The sequence below is a fragment of the Pseudogymnoascus verrucosus genome (assembly GCF_001662655.1).
Source record: "Pseudogymnoascus verrucosus strain UAMH 10579 unplaced genomic scaffold scaffold_10, whole genome shotgun sequence".
Classification (NCBI taxonomy): Eukaryota; Fungi; Ascomycota; class Leotiomycetes; order Thelebolales; family Thelebolaceae; genus Pseudogymnoascus; species Pseudogymnoascus verrucosus.
The window spans coordinates 22,125-35,903 of record NW_017263661.1 but is presented as its reverse complement, the minus strand read 5'-3'; the positions used below and the strand labels follow the sequence as shown (position 1 = coordinate 35,903).

Genomic DNA, 13,779 nt, shown 5'->3' with positions numbered 1-13,779 from the left:
GCCTTTTATCATTTCACAGCCTCGTCGTCGCTCATCCATACTCATCATACTCATCCATACTCTTACTCGTACTCGTACACATACTCATTTCTTGCTTCTGTAGATTTGAATTATTATAGGCCGGTTTCCAGTTCGAGGCTTCCGAGATGACCATGCAAGACTGGGAAAGCTGAAGATAACAAATCTGGCAGCAGATATTGTTGCATTGTTGAAGCTATGAACTCTGTGACACCATTCAATCCAATCCACTGGCATCAACGATGACACCAAAGATGATGCAAAATGCTGCAGGCTACGCAACCATGACAAAAGGGCGGTCTGAACTGCCGTCGACAAGCAGTACACAACAGATTTACAGATTTATATTGCCCCAGAGGCGATCTCTATCGAACGGAGGGTGGTGATTCGGAGATGGTGGAGACACTCGGAGCCTGCCACATACATGTATCAATTTTCTATAGCTCAGAGGTAAGATCCTAGCGGAAAGAGACCAAAGAAGCAGGCTACAGCTGAGGAGATTGTTTAGTCGAATAGGCCTTATCATGGTAAAACATTCACATCTGCATTCAACCGGCGCGGGATGAGCAGTCGCGGCATGCATCAAGACAGCTGTGCATAGGGTAACATCTGTGGTCTGGCGGGAGGCTTCACCGACGTCAAACGCTTTCAGGCAAACAACCAGAAATCGATTGTGGCCTCTTCGAATCGGAGAGGGTCTTTTTCCTTGGTTTGGCTTATGCGGATGGGGTGGCCCATGAGAAACGCCTGGACTCTTACCATCGTGGCTCCTGCCTGGATTTGAATTTTAGTTCGCAAACTTGTTGCGTCCATGAATCCAGCAACTGACTGTCGAATATGGCAAGTGTCCCATTGGACGATTCCATTGGATCAGCATGAATATTGGAGCGCACGACAAGCATCAAGACACCACAATATTACCACTGTACATGACATGCAGATATTGACGGCTCCGCGCCTGGCGTTGGTTGAGACCAGCTAAAATCTCTAGTGCTCTTGTCACCACAATAAAAATGGTGAGACGACTGACCGACCGGCCGACCACCTAAGCCAAGGGTCATCACTCAGGCCTGCCTGGCTCCAAAGGCTTGGACTAGTGACGATCCATTTTTATCACAGCAAGTATGGTCAGTCAGGCCGGCTTTCGTGGGCCGCGTCTCGATATTGGCCTGCCTGGGATTAGCTGATTAAGAGGATCTTTTGGATCTTCCATCTCCAGCAAATTAAAACAGGTCTTGCGCGCAAAGCCCAGCTATCTCATCCGTATTTCCTCCAGTGCAGATCACACCATCGTCGGTTCATTTCTCTACGGCATGCAGAGTACTACGTGATGAATCGGAGTCTCAGCCTTTCGCAGCCCGTATCAAATGCCGTCCTATATCGCAAATATCGGGGAGGCAACGAGGCGAGTCGCCAAAGTACCCGCCGTGGAACAGGAATAGGGTCGTGCCCAATAAGCAAACACTCAGCCTTGCACCGTTTAACAAATACGAGGGAATTGCTTGGATTGGAGACTGAATACGGCACCGTGACTATTCGATGGATCTAATAGCTGACCATGGTGCATGCGGCTGTGGAATGTGGGATGGTGGAGTGAGTGACCCTACCTTCAAATGTTTAGTACAGCACATTACAAAGACTAGAGGGGTTCGGCTTTCGGAGATGCACCGGTGGGACAGAATTTGCTTGTCCAGAGGTTACGTTTGGCGCTGTCCTATCCCACAAATGCCAACAGGAAGTCGGCACAGAAGGTTTAGAGAGCGAATCATTCTCTTAGTTCTCGACGCCACGCCATTTGGTTTGTGTCTAGAATGCTCACCTTTTACCTCACTCGCATTACACTGGAGCGAAAGCCTCTTTCACTTGCCGGATAGACCGTCAATAGCGTACTTACACCCTGTGCGTGTCTCGCTCTTGTACGTGGCGGCATCGATGCTCCTGCCTGCTCCGTACCACCGTCGCAGCATTGGTAAATCGTGGAGATCGGGCTCGAGTTGTTTCTGATTGGTTATGGCATCGTTTCGCGGGTGTCCATCAACAGTCGCATGAAGCCATATACTCACCTTGATAATGGCCGAAGTGACAGCCTTTTAACGGGACCCCCTGTCTCTTCATACGTGGAGGCAGGATCTTGCTGGGAGTTGGGTATCGCCGGAAGCAAACGAGACGCGCATCAATAAATGGCTCTGGTGAATCGTGACTTGTTCACAGACTGGGTTCATGTGCAATGTTCCGGGCGCAGGCCGTCACCAACCCGAGACACCCTTGGAGTTCTCCGATACCAAAGGGAGCTGATTGCCTGGTGACAACTGTATGATGCCTTCTTTGCCTTGCATGGACATTATGTGCGCGGTTCACCTTCCTCCCGGTCTTAGGCGTCCTGCTTTTTTTCCAGGCTTGATCCTCGGCCCCATCGCGATTGGAGGCGTCCAGTGAGAATGTGTGTTTGGGGATTACGCATATACATTTTCAAGAGAGTGTGGGATGGCTGGGGGGCCGGCCAAGGCCACCAAACCAACACAGCCACGCTAATTTACTGCTTTACAGCACAATGGAACCACTGTTTCGACGATTATTGCGCTAGGCGACCACACTACGACGAGCAAATGCTACCACAATACAGTACGGTGCTTCGGCAGGATCAAACATTTCGGAGGTTGCTGATTCAGACCAGTGTACCCTGGGTGCGGGCCAACTTTTTGCGGAACCTCGTTCATCGCTCCTTCACCTTCCCTGTGGAGTGTATTATTGGAGCAAAGATGGAGCACATCAAGTCTGGTATGCGTACAGTTGGTCATTCCGTGTTCCGCGCCCACATCTCGAACTTTTTTTGTTGTATGCGCGTTTGCAATTTGTTCACAACCGCCATTGTGCTGTCCTTGGTAAGTGCGGCAAGTGCGCCCAGCCCCACCAAAACTACCTAGTCTTGCGCTGACTTGAAGGGAAAGCTCAAGCGGCACTAGGCACAAATAAGTGAGTGCTCTACCGTACTGTGCGGTACAAAATCACAGAAGGAAAAAAAACCATACTGGTACTGTCGTCCGAGCCGCCGCGTGTACTGGTTGGTGTTCTGCTCCTTCTCCTTCTCCGCCACTGGCATGTACCACTACTGATCTTAGGGGGGCGAAGGAAAACCGCGCCATCCGTGAACTAGAGACCATCACTTTCCGGTTCTTCCATGTCTCTAGGATGATCAGGATGATTGATGCACTTGTAGAGTAATCCCACCCCCTTTCAATCACAAGCCTGAGTCTGCAGGGGCGCGAGTAAGCCTCCTCTCCTCGGACAGACCAGGAGCCGTGCTTCGCACACACAGGCGAGGGACTCCAACGCCAAACTGACCCATCGAGCTCGTTATTGCTCATCCCGCGCCCGTTTCAGGGAAGAAGCCTTGTTGGCTCACCGCAGTTCACTTTGGAGCCTTGATATGTCATGGTGTCGCAGACACTCAAATGTCGGCCGGGAAGTTGTTGCATATGATCTCACTCACATGCCTGCTGCCTTGCCTCGCCTTACCTTGCCACTTCACTCGATCCGCCGTGCCAGAGTCAGGTTGAGTCGGATGCCTTGGCTTGGAATGGATTCATGAGTATGATCATCTTATGTACGTACGCAGCCTTCCAGCCGCAGCCAAGGCTAGCCAGCCACCAAACCCGATTGTGACGAGAAAGGATGCGTCTCGCCCGCCACACAAAGATGGAGCATTATCCTGTGCTCCGTACGTACGTACGTACATAGTATAGTACAGGCAGTACAGTTGCAGTTCTGCGCCGCGGCAGGGAAGGGTCCAGGAGGTCATGGACTACGAAGGTATATCGGCCGGAGCCTGATGGTGACCTGGCGTGGCCAGTGACATCAGCCAAAGAGTGAGGAGAAACATATGGAGTCGCGTAATGATGTTGTCTGGGCTAAAAGCATGGAGCCATACAGCTGTGCATGGCTCTGTATGGCTTGGGACGGAGGAGAATGCAGGGGTTTCCATTTGCACGCGGGGTTTTTTATTGACGACTCCATGCTCCTGGTCTTGAAAGCGCAAGAGATCAGCCTCCACTTTCCTCCTTGCCATGACCGATACGATACCCCCATGTACGCAAGGAGGGAGCGTACGGAGAGGACGGAAAGTGTGGACAAACTACCACAGTACGAGTTATGGCCCATGGCCCCATACCATCCAAGACGACGCTAGGAGGTCAGGCTCTCGCAAGAATGGTCGCAAAAAGGAGATCACGAAGGTAGCTCCGTACACTTCGTGAAGGGAATTCTGAGAAGCGATGGAACCCTGGGAATTAATGACAGAAAAAGAGAACAATTAGCCCCCCATTCGTGACCAGGAATAGAGAGCAATTGGCTGTATCGGCTGTCTTTGGTGGGTGTGGTTTGACTCTCTACTTCGGACCAAGGACCAACCAACTTCCCCCACCACCACCACCACCACTAACCAACTACCAGGCTATCCCTTGTTCAGACTCTCACACCACCAGTGACCAGACACCGACCAGCGGAGAATAGATAGAATGGACCAACGAGATGGAGGGAGGCTTTCTTTGGAGCTTGTTCAGTCACCCCCCGTACCCCCTCCAGCGACGACTCCACCGGCCGGCCGCGGTGCATCACAGTATTACCACCACCACCATCACTCTTGCAAAGGCTGCAAAGGATGTATCTGCTATGGAGATGATGGAGATGTTACGGGTACTCTTCTATCCAGTAGTGGTACAGGACCAGTTTTGAGCAGGCACCGCCCCCATGCCACTCTGTGTCTCCATACTCTCCAGTACCCTGTACATTTTGAACGAGTATCCAAACTGATTTTTGTGGAGTGCGTGCAGAAGTTAGCACCTTTTGAACCAAGCGCGGCTTGTGTCCTTTTGTCTTTTTTGTCGCCGGGGGGATACAGGAGGAGGAGACGAGAAGACGGGGCCATGTTCTGAGTGCTAAGTTGCTAATTGCAGGACAGGACAGTACTACAACGTTTGCATCTCCATAAGCAATACATTTCCTTTATGGTATTTATAGTAATTTATATAGTATTATTATCATTTCTGACGTGAATTCCGAGAACATTCTGGGTGATTGTTGCCGCGCCACGGTGTTGGCGTAGGGCGTATCTATCCATTATTATCACTTCCGCATCCAGCTCAAACCCGGCCGCCTTTATACCTTCCTCTTCACGGCATAGATGCCGTATATAGAATAAATACATAACAGAGAGAGCATTTCATAGAATACATGGAATACATAGAATACATAGCATACATAGATCCGTGCTCATTTTTTGGGGGGGATTTAAATCCCACGTCTTTCAGATCAGCAGCCACCACCCCTTGGAGGTCTAACTCTTACATTTAAATTGTATGTATGTACCCTTGTACTTATAGCCACTTACTTTCTGGTTACCACTGTTTCCTCAACGCGCCTGTTGGCTTTGTACTGTATTGAGTATTGTGTATTGGCTATTGTAATTGTACTATTCTATAGCTTGCTGGCTAACTGAGGATTTAGTTACTAGGTTTACTTTACGGGGTTGCTGCTTACTGGGTTATTGAGAAAGAGAGAAGAGTAAGAGTGTATAAGAGTGTATAAGAGAGTACCAGAGATAACCGAACGAACTGTTTGGACCTCAACTCATATGTTCACTTATCCATCCACTCTATCCTCCAAACAGACAAACCACCACCCCCCCAACCAACAACACCAACTTCAACGCCCCCCCCACCTCAACTTCATTCTCCACCTACAATAATAAATCTGGTTTCCTTATATTATCGTCTGTCCTTCTCGAATAGCCTATTCACTTCGACCAATTCCACCGCCCATTAACAACCAGATCTCACTTTTCCCCCCCGCGACTACTCTCATCTCACAATCTCACAAGCAACACTCTTCACATCCAGCATATGGCCTCTTCACCAGCTTGAGTCTGCATCAGATGGGACTTCTCGCTAGGATCTATTGCCGTTGAATCATATGGGGCTGGCTACCTGCGATCTATCATTCAACTGAGCAGAGCAGCTTCGACCCAGCTCTCCCTCTGGATTAGGACGCTTCGCCAGACAAACGAACAGCCTCCATGCATCAAGCTTCAGCATCCTCGACTGGCCTCGATTTCCTTCCGCCGTCACGAAACCTCTACAACTCACACTACCCCTCAACATACACTCAGACTGGCTGGCCACGATCTCTCCTCCCTCCCACGAACGCCCCCGTCCATCGCTACGCCACCCCCGACTCAACCTGTCGATCAGCTGGCTTAGGTCCGTCTGTGGCAGACCGTGAACGTTGGCTACAGTACGCATCAAACATACCAGCCATCTCGACACGCGGCAGGCTGCCCACCCCGCCTGCCGACGACATGAGTGTGCACCAGCCGCAGCAGAGCACTACCAACGGGGTTCGACAGGGCATTAACTTCCCTTCGATAGCATCATACCAGACATCAGCGTCCGCACTGGCCTACCCATACAACTTCGCATCTCGAGCGGCGGAAACACTCAGGCTGGGAAGCTCGGCCAGCAGCTCGGCGTCTCAACTGTATGACGACCGGTCACATAATGGAGTCACAAATGGGATCGAGGAGAGAGTACAGGAGGTTGTTCCTCGCAAGGAATCGATCCACTCGAGCGTGCAAGCAACTCCACCTGTGAATGGAAGTAGTATTGGGGAGCTTGCAGCACAGGTATGGAACAGCCACCACTACATACGATAGACGTGCTAATAGCGTGATAGTTAACCTGCCTCTTCTGGTTTGAGACCACCGAGACTCTTCGAAAGGCTGAGAACTGGACGCCAAGCTCTTCACCAGTCGAAAGGATTGCTCCTGATGCCATACCCACGGCCACGTTCAGAAAATGGGTCCTCACGATATTATCGACTACACAGGTTACACCGAATGTCATCCTCCTGGCACTCATGTTCATATATCGACTGAAGACGCTAAACCCAACCGTGAAAGGCAAGGCAGGCAGCGAATACAGGCTCCTGACCGTGGCGTTGATGCTGGGGAATAAATGTAAGTTCGCACATCTCGACAGAAAGTAGATCGAACTAACAGTCTACCAGTCCTCGACGACAACACCTATACGAACAAGACGTGGGCTGAGGTGTCTGGGATCTCGGTGGTTGAAATCCATGTGATGGAGGTCGAGTTTCTGGGCAGCATGCGATACAGCCTGCTGGCCTCCAAGGAACAATGGGCGGAGTGGCAGATAAAGCTGGGCAAGTTCGGAGACTACTTCGAACGGGCGTCAAAGCTGCCACTACCATTGCCGTCGCCGGTCAGCAATACGTTCCCATCGTCCAAGCTACCCTCACCAACACGAGTACAATCGCATTCTCCTATTTCATCTACACATCTATCAAACTCGTCGTTTGAGTTGAACCAGCAATGGCCATCTCAATACACCTCATCACAACCACTTCCGCAACCACCACAGGCCACGAAAAAGCGAGCCTTTGACGACTTGTGGGTTGAGCCCCCATCCAAGAGGCCTGCGACCATTTCTGCCGCCCACATTCCTGCCGTCATGGTCCCGAATTCACAGGTTGCTGTCCCACGTCAGCAGGCACCAAGGCTGCCAGTGCCACAGTTGTCGATTTCGACAAGCACTGGTGCGGGTTACCCAACATTCGCACAAACGCTTCCTCCTTTGCCTCCGCTGAATGGGCGTGCAATGTCGCAAGTCTTTCCTGCGACGCCAAGCTGGGCTCCTACCCCACAGGTAAATGTCCCTTCTTCGGGTATGCCGCCACAGGCTCAGCAAGCCTACAGCCTGCCTGGCTCAAATCACGGCACTCCCTCAAGGCGACACAGCCCTCGGTCGATTGGTGTGCATTCCATGAACTCGTCGCCGATCTCTGGCATCTTCCCCGCCGCTGTACACGACCTCAACTCTCCTTCGATCTTCCTCCAGCAGCGAAACTCGCCATACAAGCCGATTCGACTTCCGAATACGCTTCTCTACCCACCACCCCAGTCCAGTTACCAGCATTTCCAGCCTGGCATCGATCAGATGCACTATCAGCCTTTGGGCAAGCGAAATGACTATCGTTCGGGGGTGGTGCCGGAATACGCTGCTAATCCGGTTTACCAACACTATCCTTCACTTCCTCAGCCGACCTTCCATCCGTTGGCCTGATTCATTCTCTCTGTGCTGAACTCGCCCAAGCGGGTCAGCCAAATTTGTTTTCGATGAAAACAAAAGTCGAAATAGAAATCAACCTTTCATTATAAGATTATAATACACTACAGACCTGACGACACGTCGGAGTCTCCTCGTCCAGTGCGACAGCACAGCTGCGACTGGCGAACTTTGTGCATCTTTCAGCATGGCCCGGTGATAGCATTGCGTCGGAGTTCTTTTTTTACTTGTTTTTTACTCGGGTGGGCGGGAAGTAAGGCATGCAGAGCATCGCAGTACGGTTTCTGCTCCGGAGATAGGCGGATAGAACGCCGAGTCGCTGGAGGCGGCGTCTATACACACCAGTGGGGAGGGATGGAGGTGGGATAGGCGGATGAGCTGGGCATTATGTCCTAGCGTTGGGCGGAAATACCTGACACTGCGATGGATTCGGCCGGATGGGGCCATCATAGATATAGACTGTAGTGCAGGTGGAATATAGGTGCCTCAACGGCTGCCACCGCAAACCTTGGATGTGAATGTGAGATGTGTGAATTGCGTGAAACATTGTAGCCTCGCTGAGGCTCTGAACAACGCGAATTTATCCTTAGCAAAAATATTTCAGTTGACAAAAATAAAAAAATATTAGGTATTTGTAATTTGAACGTTTCACAATATTCTTTCGGGAATCTGTAAATAAACCTTATGTCCATTTTATACATTTAGTCGAAAATCAAATATTGGCGATGGACTTAAATGCCTCTGGCTCTTGGCTCACGCTAGAGGGTTTCTAGATAGAACGTCCCTATAAATGTACAAAATACAGAAATCCGCCTTTTACAAATGCCCATGCCGATTTAACTCCAGAAGCCTCTGCAACGCTCAGATAGATCGCGCTCATGAAACGTCATAAATGCCCTTCTGGCATGCAGTATCAATACAAATCCAACACTCCATCATATTTTTCAGTCCACACTATCTCCATCCTCCTCGTCTCCCTCTGGCTTCTGTGCCTGGCCAAGACCCATCTTCATCCCTCCGAATGTCCGCTGCGCGCCGAAACCACTAAAGTGCTGCACTAGGCCTGGCCGCGGCGTCTCCATTTCATCGCTACTCGTATCATAATCATCGTCGTCTTCTTCCTTGCCAATTCTGTTTCGGCTTAGGCTCTCCATCCGTATATTATGCCCATCATTGGGCTCCTCGAGATAACTACCGGGGTCTCTGCCCAACACTCTGTCGGCTTTGCTAGGGCTGCGCTGCCCCGAAGGTGTTGTCGGAGACGGCGCGTTGAGATAGTGCCTCGTGATCTGCACGGGCTCTGGTTCCCCCTCCCAACCCCCACTCGCCGTCCCCCATCCGGCATTCCGTTCCCGCTCTAACTGCTCGTCACGCTCTTTGCGCATGTATTCTCGCATCGCAATCCATTTTGGAGACGGTTCCCAGCTCCAGCCATCACCAATGCTGTTGCAGATTGGTACGAACCAGAGCAATTTCTTTGGCCCGAACAAAACATACAAGTTGCGCCGCCAGCCGAGGTCAAAGGCGTTGGGGAGCTTTTCTGAGTCTTGCTCATCGAGGTATTCTTGATACCTATCTCGAGCCCGCTGACGCTCGAGGTCCTCATACGTTCTATACCGTGGTTCCGCAGGAGGCGTGGCGCCCTCTTCAGGCCGAGTCACGCCCGGTAGGGCGTTGGTGTGTATATCGCGCAGCTGCTGTCCGTAGCTCGGCGGCTCATGGGAGCGGTGTTGTGCAATATGTTGGTGTTGCATCGCGCGTCGAACGGGCGACAGATACCGGGTCTTTTCAAGGCACTCAATGGTGGTTTGTCCGCGACTCGCGAGCATGATGTGCCAGCCAGTGAAAAATGCAAGAACAAGCCCAATCATTCCTGAAATAACAGCAAGCATCATGTAATTTATGGGGGTTAGGTTATCCTCGTATTGCCCATCACGCAAAATCTCGGTCCACACCCACGTTGCGCTCACTCCAAAGCAGACGAAGCAGAAGATTGTCGTGTATGACAAGAAAAGCAGGAAAGCCTTGTAGTTCCTTAGCCCAACGCAAGTTGCGAGCCAGGGGCAGTGGTGGTCCATTTTGAGTACGCAGCGGTTGCAAGTCGAGCAGTGATGGGCGCGGTCGGGCTTCCGTGCCTGGCACTTCTTACAAAAGCGAAGCTCACCCGTTGATTTGACGGTGAAGGAGGTGGCAGCAGGGGCTGCTTGGGTGGGAAGTGAGGAATAGCCATTATGTAGGTCGGTAGTCGATCCTGGAGAAGTGAAGACGGCGGTGGTATATGACCAGTTGAGAAGGATGTAGAGGGCGATGCCGAGAAATGAAGTTCCCGACCCTGCCCGAGCGTCAGCAATTAAATCCTTCGTAGTTGAGGGTTCAAAGAACTAACCTATCCAGGCACTCTGGGAGGGATTGAAACCTATCGTGGCCTCAACCCATACTGCCCAGGTGGTAATGCTGTAGACGAAGGCCAAAGGAAAGTAGGTGAAGGTCAAGCAGCAATATCGCTCGCACTTCCGGATCAGTTTGCGAACGCCCGCCATATTTGATAGAGATCGTGGGCTCGTGGATGGTGCTGAAATTTCCTCCATCACATCTTGTTACCAAAAGCACTACCACACGGCATAATGAGGATATTTGAACGAGGGTTTGTTGATTGGGGCACGAGTGCGTGCTCGTGGACATGAGACGGGGGAGGTGAGGCGGCAGCCACGACGTACAGTAAGCCTCAGGAGGCGCAGCCTTACCCTGACTGACCTCGGTGTATCGTTCTTCCCGAAACCCCCGACGCGCACAGACGACGAGGCTACCAATATCATGATTTTGACGATGGCGACGATGATAGACAATGATAAACGACTCTTTACTGTACAATCCGAGAGTTGCAGGCTTTGCCACGTTAGCGATTGACGAGAAAACGCCTTTCTATCTCCCCTGACTAATTGCAGGACCTCTAGTTGTGGGCTAAACCTGAACACCAGACTGAGTAGTTCCAACTTTGAGCTTTCTCCCAATGTCTTGTCGACGTTAAAATCCTGTCATGAGGTTAATGTAGTAGCAGAATATATCAGTGTTAGTTCACACAGATATCTTGGCCCATCCCATGTTTTTGGGAGGCTATTACACGGGGAGATTGGGAAGATTGGGAAGATGTAGAAAACCACAGCTTTGACCAGCCTTTTTTCTCTCTGTCTGGAACTATATATGAGTTCATCTACGTAACTGTCAACACTCTGAACTTCTTTTATACTCTGAACTTCTTTCATATCCTCAACTTCTCTTATACCCTCAATTTCTCTAAACTTATTTTATACTCTGAACTTCTTTCAGACCCTCAACTTCTCTTATACTCTCAACTTCTTTCATACTCCGAACTTGCACCCAACCTCTATATATCACCACAACTGCTCTAACAACCTCTCTTGTCACAAAATTCTGCACCATACCCACCATCTACACCACCACAACTGCCCCGATCATCTTCATCTCAATATTCTACGGCTATGGCGAGTCCCACAGAGCAATCTGAGGTATGCATTCCATGTGACCAGCAGTTTGATGACTGGAAGGCCTACATCAGACATATGATCGTGAGCGATAACCATCCACACGCTTGTGCTACTTGTGGGCAGGAATTTCAGTCTGAGGAGGGCAGGCAGACCCATCAACGCCAGGTTTGGACCTCACCGAGCCCCTCTGTTACCATACTGACAGCCTCAGGCGCATCCACCCGACCAGAGTCTGATCTGCAGCGGCTGCCACAAGGAATTCACTCGATGCGGGAGTTTAGTACAACATGTTGAGATCGATGGATGTCCCGTGTTTCGCAAACTGGCGTTCGAAAGGATTCGAGACGCCAATGATGACTATTACAAGAAGATGGGCGTACCCAAGAAGCAAAACACTGCCACAACTGCTGATGCCATTGACAAAGTCCATACTGCCAATGCAAGTTGTGTTCCGTTGGAAGTCCTTGAAGCTTCTCCAGCTCCTGCAGGCACAGCTCAATCCGAAGTTGGCAAAGTTTCCGCTGCTCTCGCACGCCGAGTTCAATCCGAAGTAGACGAAGTCTTTGCTGCTCCCGCACGCCGAGTTCAATCTGAACTTGACAAAGTCTTTGCTGCCCCTGCAAGCCGAGTACAGTCTGAAGTTGATAACGTTTCCGCTGGCCCTGCAAGTCATGTTACGCCGAGGGACATCATGACCGATTTCGAAACCCCAAGCAAGGAGGCTGAGTACCAAGAATTTAAGAGAAACTTCCCGGCTTTGACGATTCAAAAGCCTGGCGTGGGCTCGACAGATAACGTTTCCATCCTTAAGAAACCTACGGGCATGGACCTCCCCCCGAAAGGCAAAGCCGAAGAGGATTTGATAGAGATGTCACCGAATAGAAATGTTCCCAAGCGCGCCTGGTCCAACCTCGCCGGACTGAAACCATTCAACATTGCAGCCGGAGGCGCTGAGAATATGCCATGGGAGAAGGAAGCACCAAAGATTTCCCCACCACCAGCGCGTTCCTCGAAGTTCTCAGGCCCTGTTACCGACAATTCTAACCCATCAAGCCAGCCGTTGAGCCTTCGATCTCCGATGCTTACACATGCCGGACCTGACCTTGGAGCACCATCAAAGCCCTTGAATGTTCTGAAATCGCTTCAAGGACTTAAGCTGGAGAGGCCACAACTGGCAGCCGAAACTAGCGAGTCGACCCCCGAGAAGCCACCTCCAAAATATTACCATCAGTACGATCCGGACCAGCCGGGTTATAACTTGGAGAAACATCGAAATCCTTTCAGCAGAAAGTACAATTGTGCTTTCGCTGGTTGCTCGTAAGTAGCTATATTTCCACCTACCATTTCTTAAATACCAATACCTGTGTCTAGAAAGCTCCTCAATTCAAGCCAGGCCTTGTACATGCATCTCAAGTCGAACGCGCACCTTACCGACCTCTACTCGTGCCCATTCTGTTTCAACCAATTTCGCAGTGCTTCTGCCATTACGCAGCATCTCGAATCCCAAACTAACAGATGTAATGCTCGGGACGATCGTCGGTTTAGTCAACTAATGGACCAGGTTGCCGCGGGTATGATTGACACAGCCGGCATCCATGACGATAACACGCACCGATACTATTCGGCGCAGATAGTTCCAAAGCTTCCGCTTGATACCGTCCACGAGGCCAAAGAAGAGGTGATTGTCAATGCTGTCCAAGACCCTGAGTATCGGTTAGCAAGAATCCGAGAACGCGAACAGAAGCAGGAGGAAGAGAGAGCTCGGATCGAAGCAGAGAAGAATGCCGAGTGGGATCAGTAAGCGGGAGACATCGCCTGTGCCGTGAAACAGAACCTGTGCTACTGTTATGCTAGAAACTTGATCTTGCCATGCTGGTTTTTGCCTCCTGGTTTGAAGGCGTCCGCCTAGAGACTATTGTGGGTAGCCATGGTGTTTGGGACCTTTGATGTTATTCGCTCACTCTAAGCCCCGGAGATTGCTACTTCTTGTTATTGAGGCCCAAGGTCTTGATTTTTGAAACCTAGGATGATGCCACAAAGGGAACATTAAGAGGTGGATCACCCGAAAGTATTTACATGAACATTAATGGAACGTACTTACCTCCTTAGTAATTTTT

At 50.7% G+C, this 13,779-nt stretch overlaps 3 protein-coding genes across 3 annotated transcripts; 2 read left to right on the top strand and 1 right to left on the bottom strand.

Annotated features, from left to right (window-relative positions):
• Positions 1–5,607: 5,607 nt before the first annotated feature.
• On the top strand, positions 5,608–8,811 carry VE01_03248 (uncharacterized protein). The gene is made up of 3 exons (XM_018272744.2): positions 5,608–6,694; positions 6,745–7,027; positions 7,078–8,811. The coding sequence occupies exons 1-3, from the start codon at positions 6,089–6,091 to the stop codon at positions 8,151–8,153; spliced, it is 1,965 nt and encodes a 654-aa protein (XP_018132505.1). The 5' UTR covers positions 5,608–6,088; the 3' UTR covers positions 8,154–8,811.
• Positions 8,812–8,837: 26 nt separating this feature from the next.
• PFA3 (palmitoyltransferase for Vac8p) lies at positions 8,838–10,846 on the bottom strand. The gene is made up of 2 exons (XM_018272743.2): positions 10,543–10,846; positions 8,838–10,488 (listed from the first exon to the last, which is right to left on the bottom strand). The coding sequence occupies exons 1-2, from the start codon at positions 10,742–10,744 to the stop codon at positions 9,101–9,103; spliced, it is 1,590 nt and encodes a 529-aa protein (XP_018132508.2). The 5' UTR covers positions 10,745–10,846; the 3' UTR covers positions 8,838–9,100.
• Positions 10,694–13,744, top strand: VE01_03246 (uncharacterized protein). Its single transcript, XM_018272742.2, has 3 exons — positions 10,694–11,827; positions 11,874–12,979; positions 13,034–13,744. The coding sequence occupies exons 1-3, from the start codon at positions 11,657–11,659 to the stop codon at positions 13,461–13,463; spliced, it is 1,707 nt and encodes a 568-aa protein (XP_018132507.1). The 5' UTR covers positions 10,694–11,656; the 3' UTR covers positions 13,464–13,744.
• The last annotated feature ends 35 nt before the right edge of the window (positions 13,745–13,779 follow it).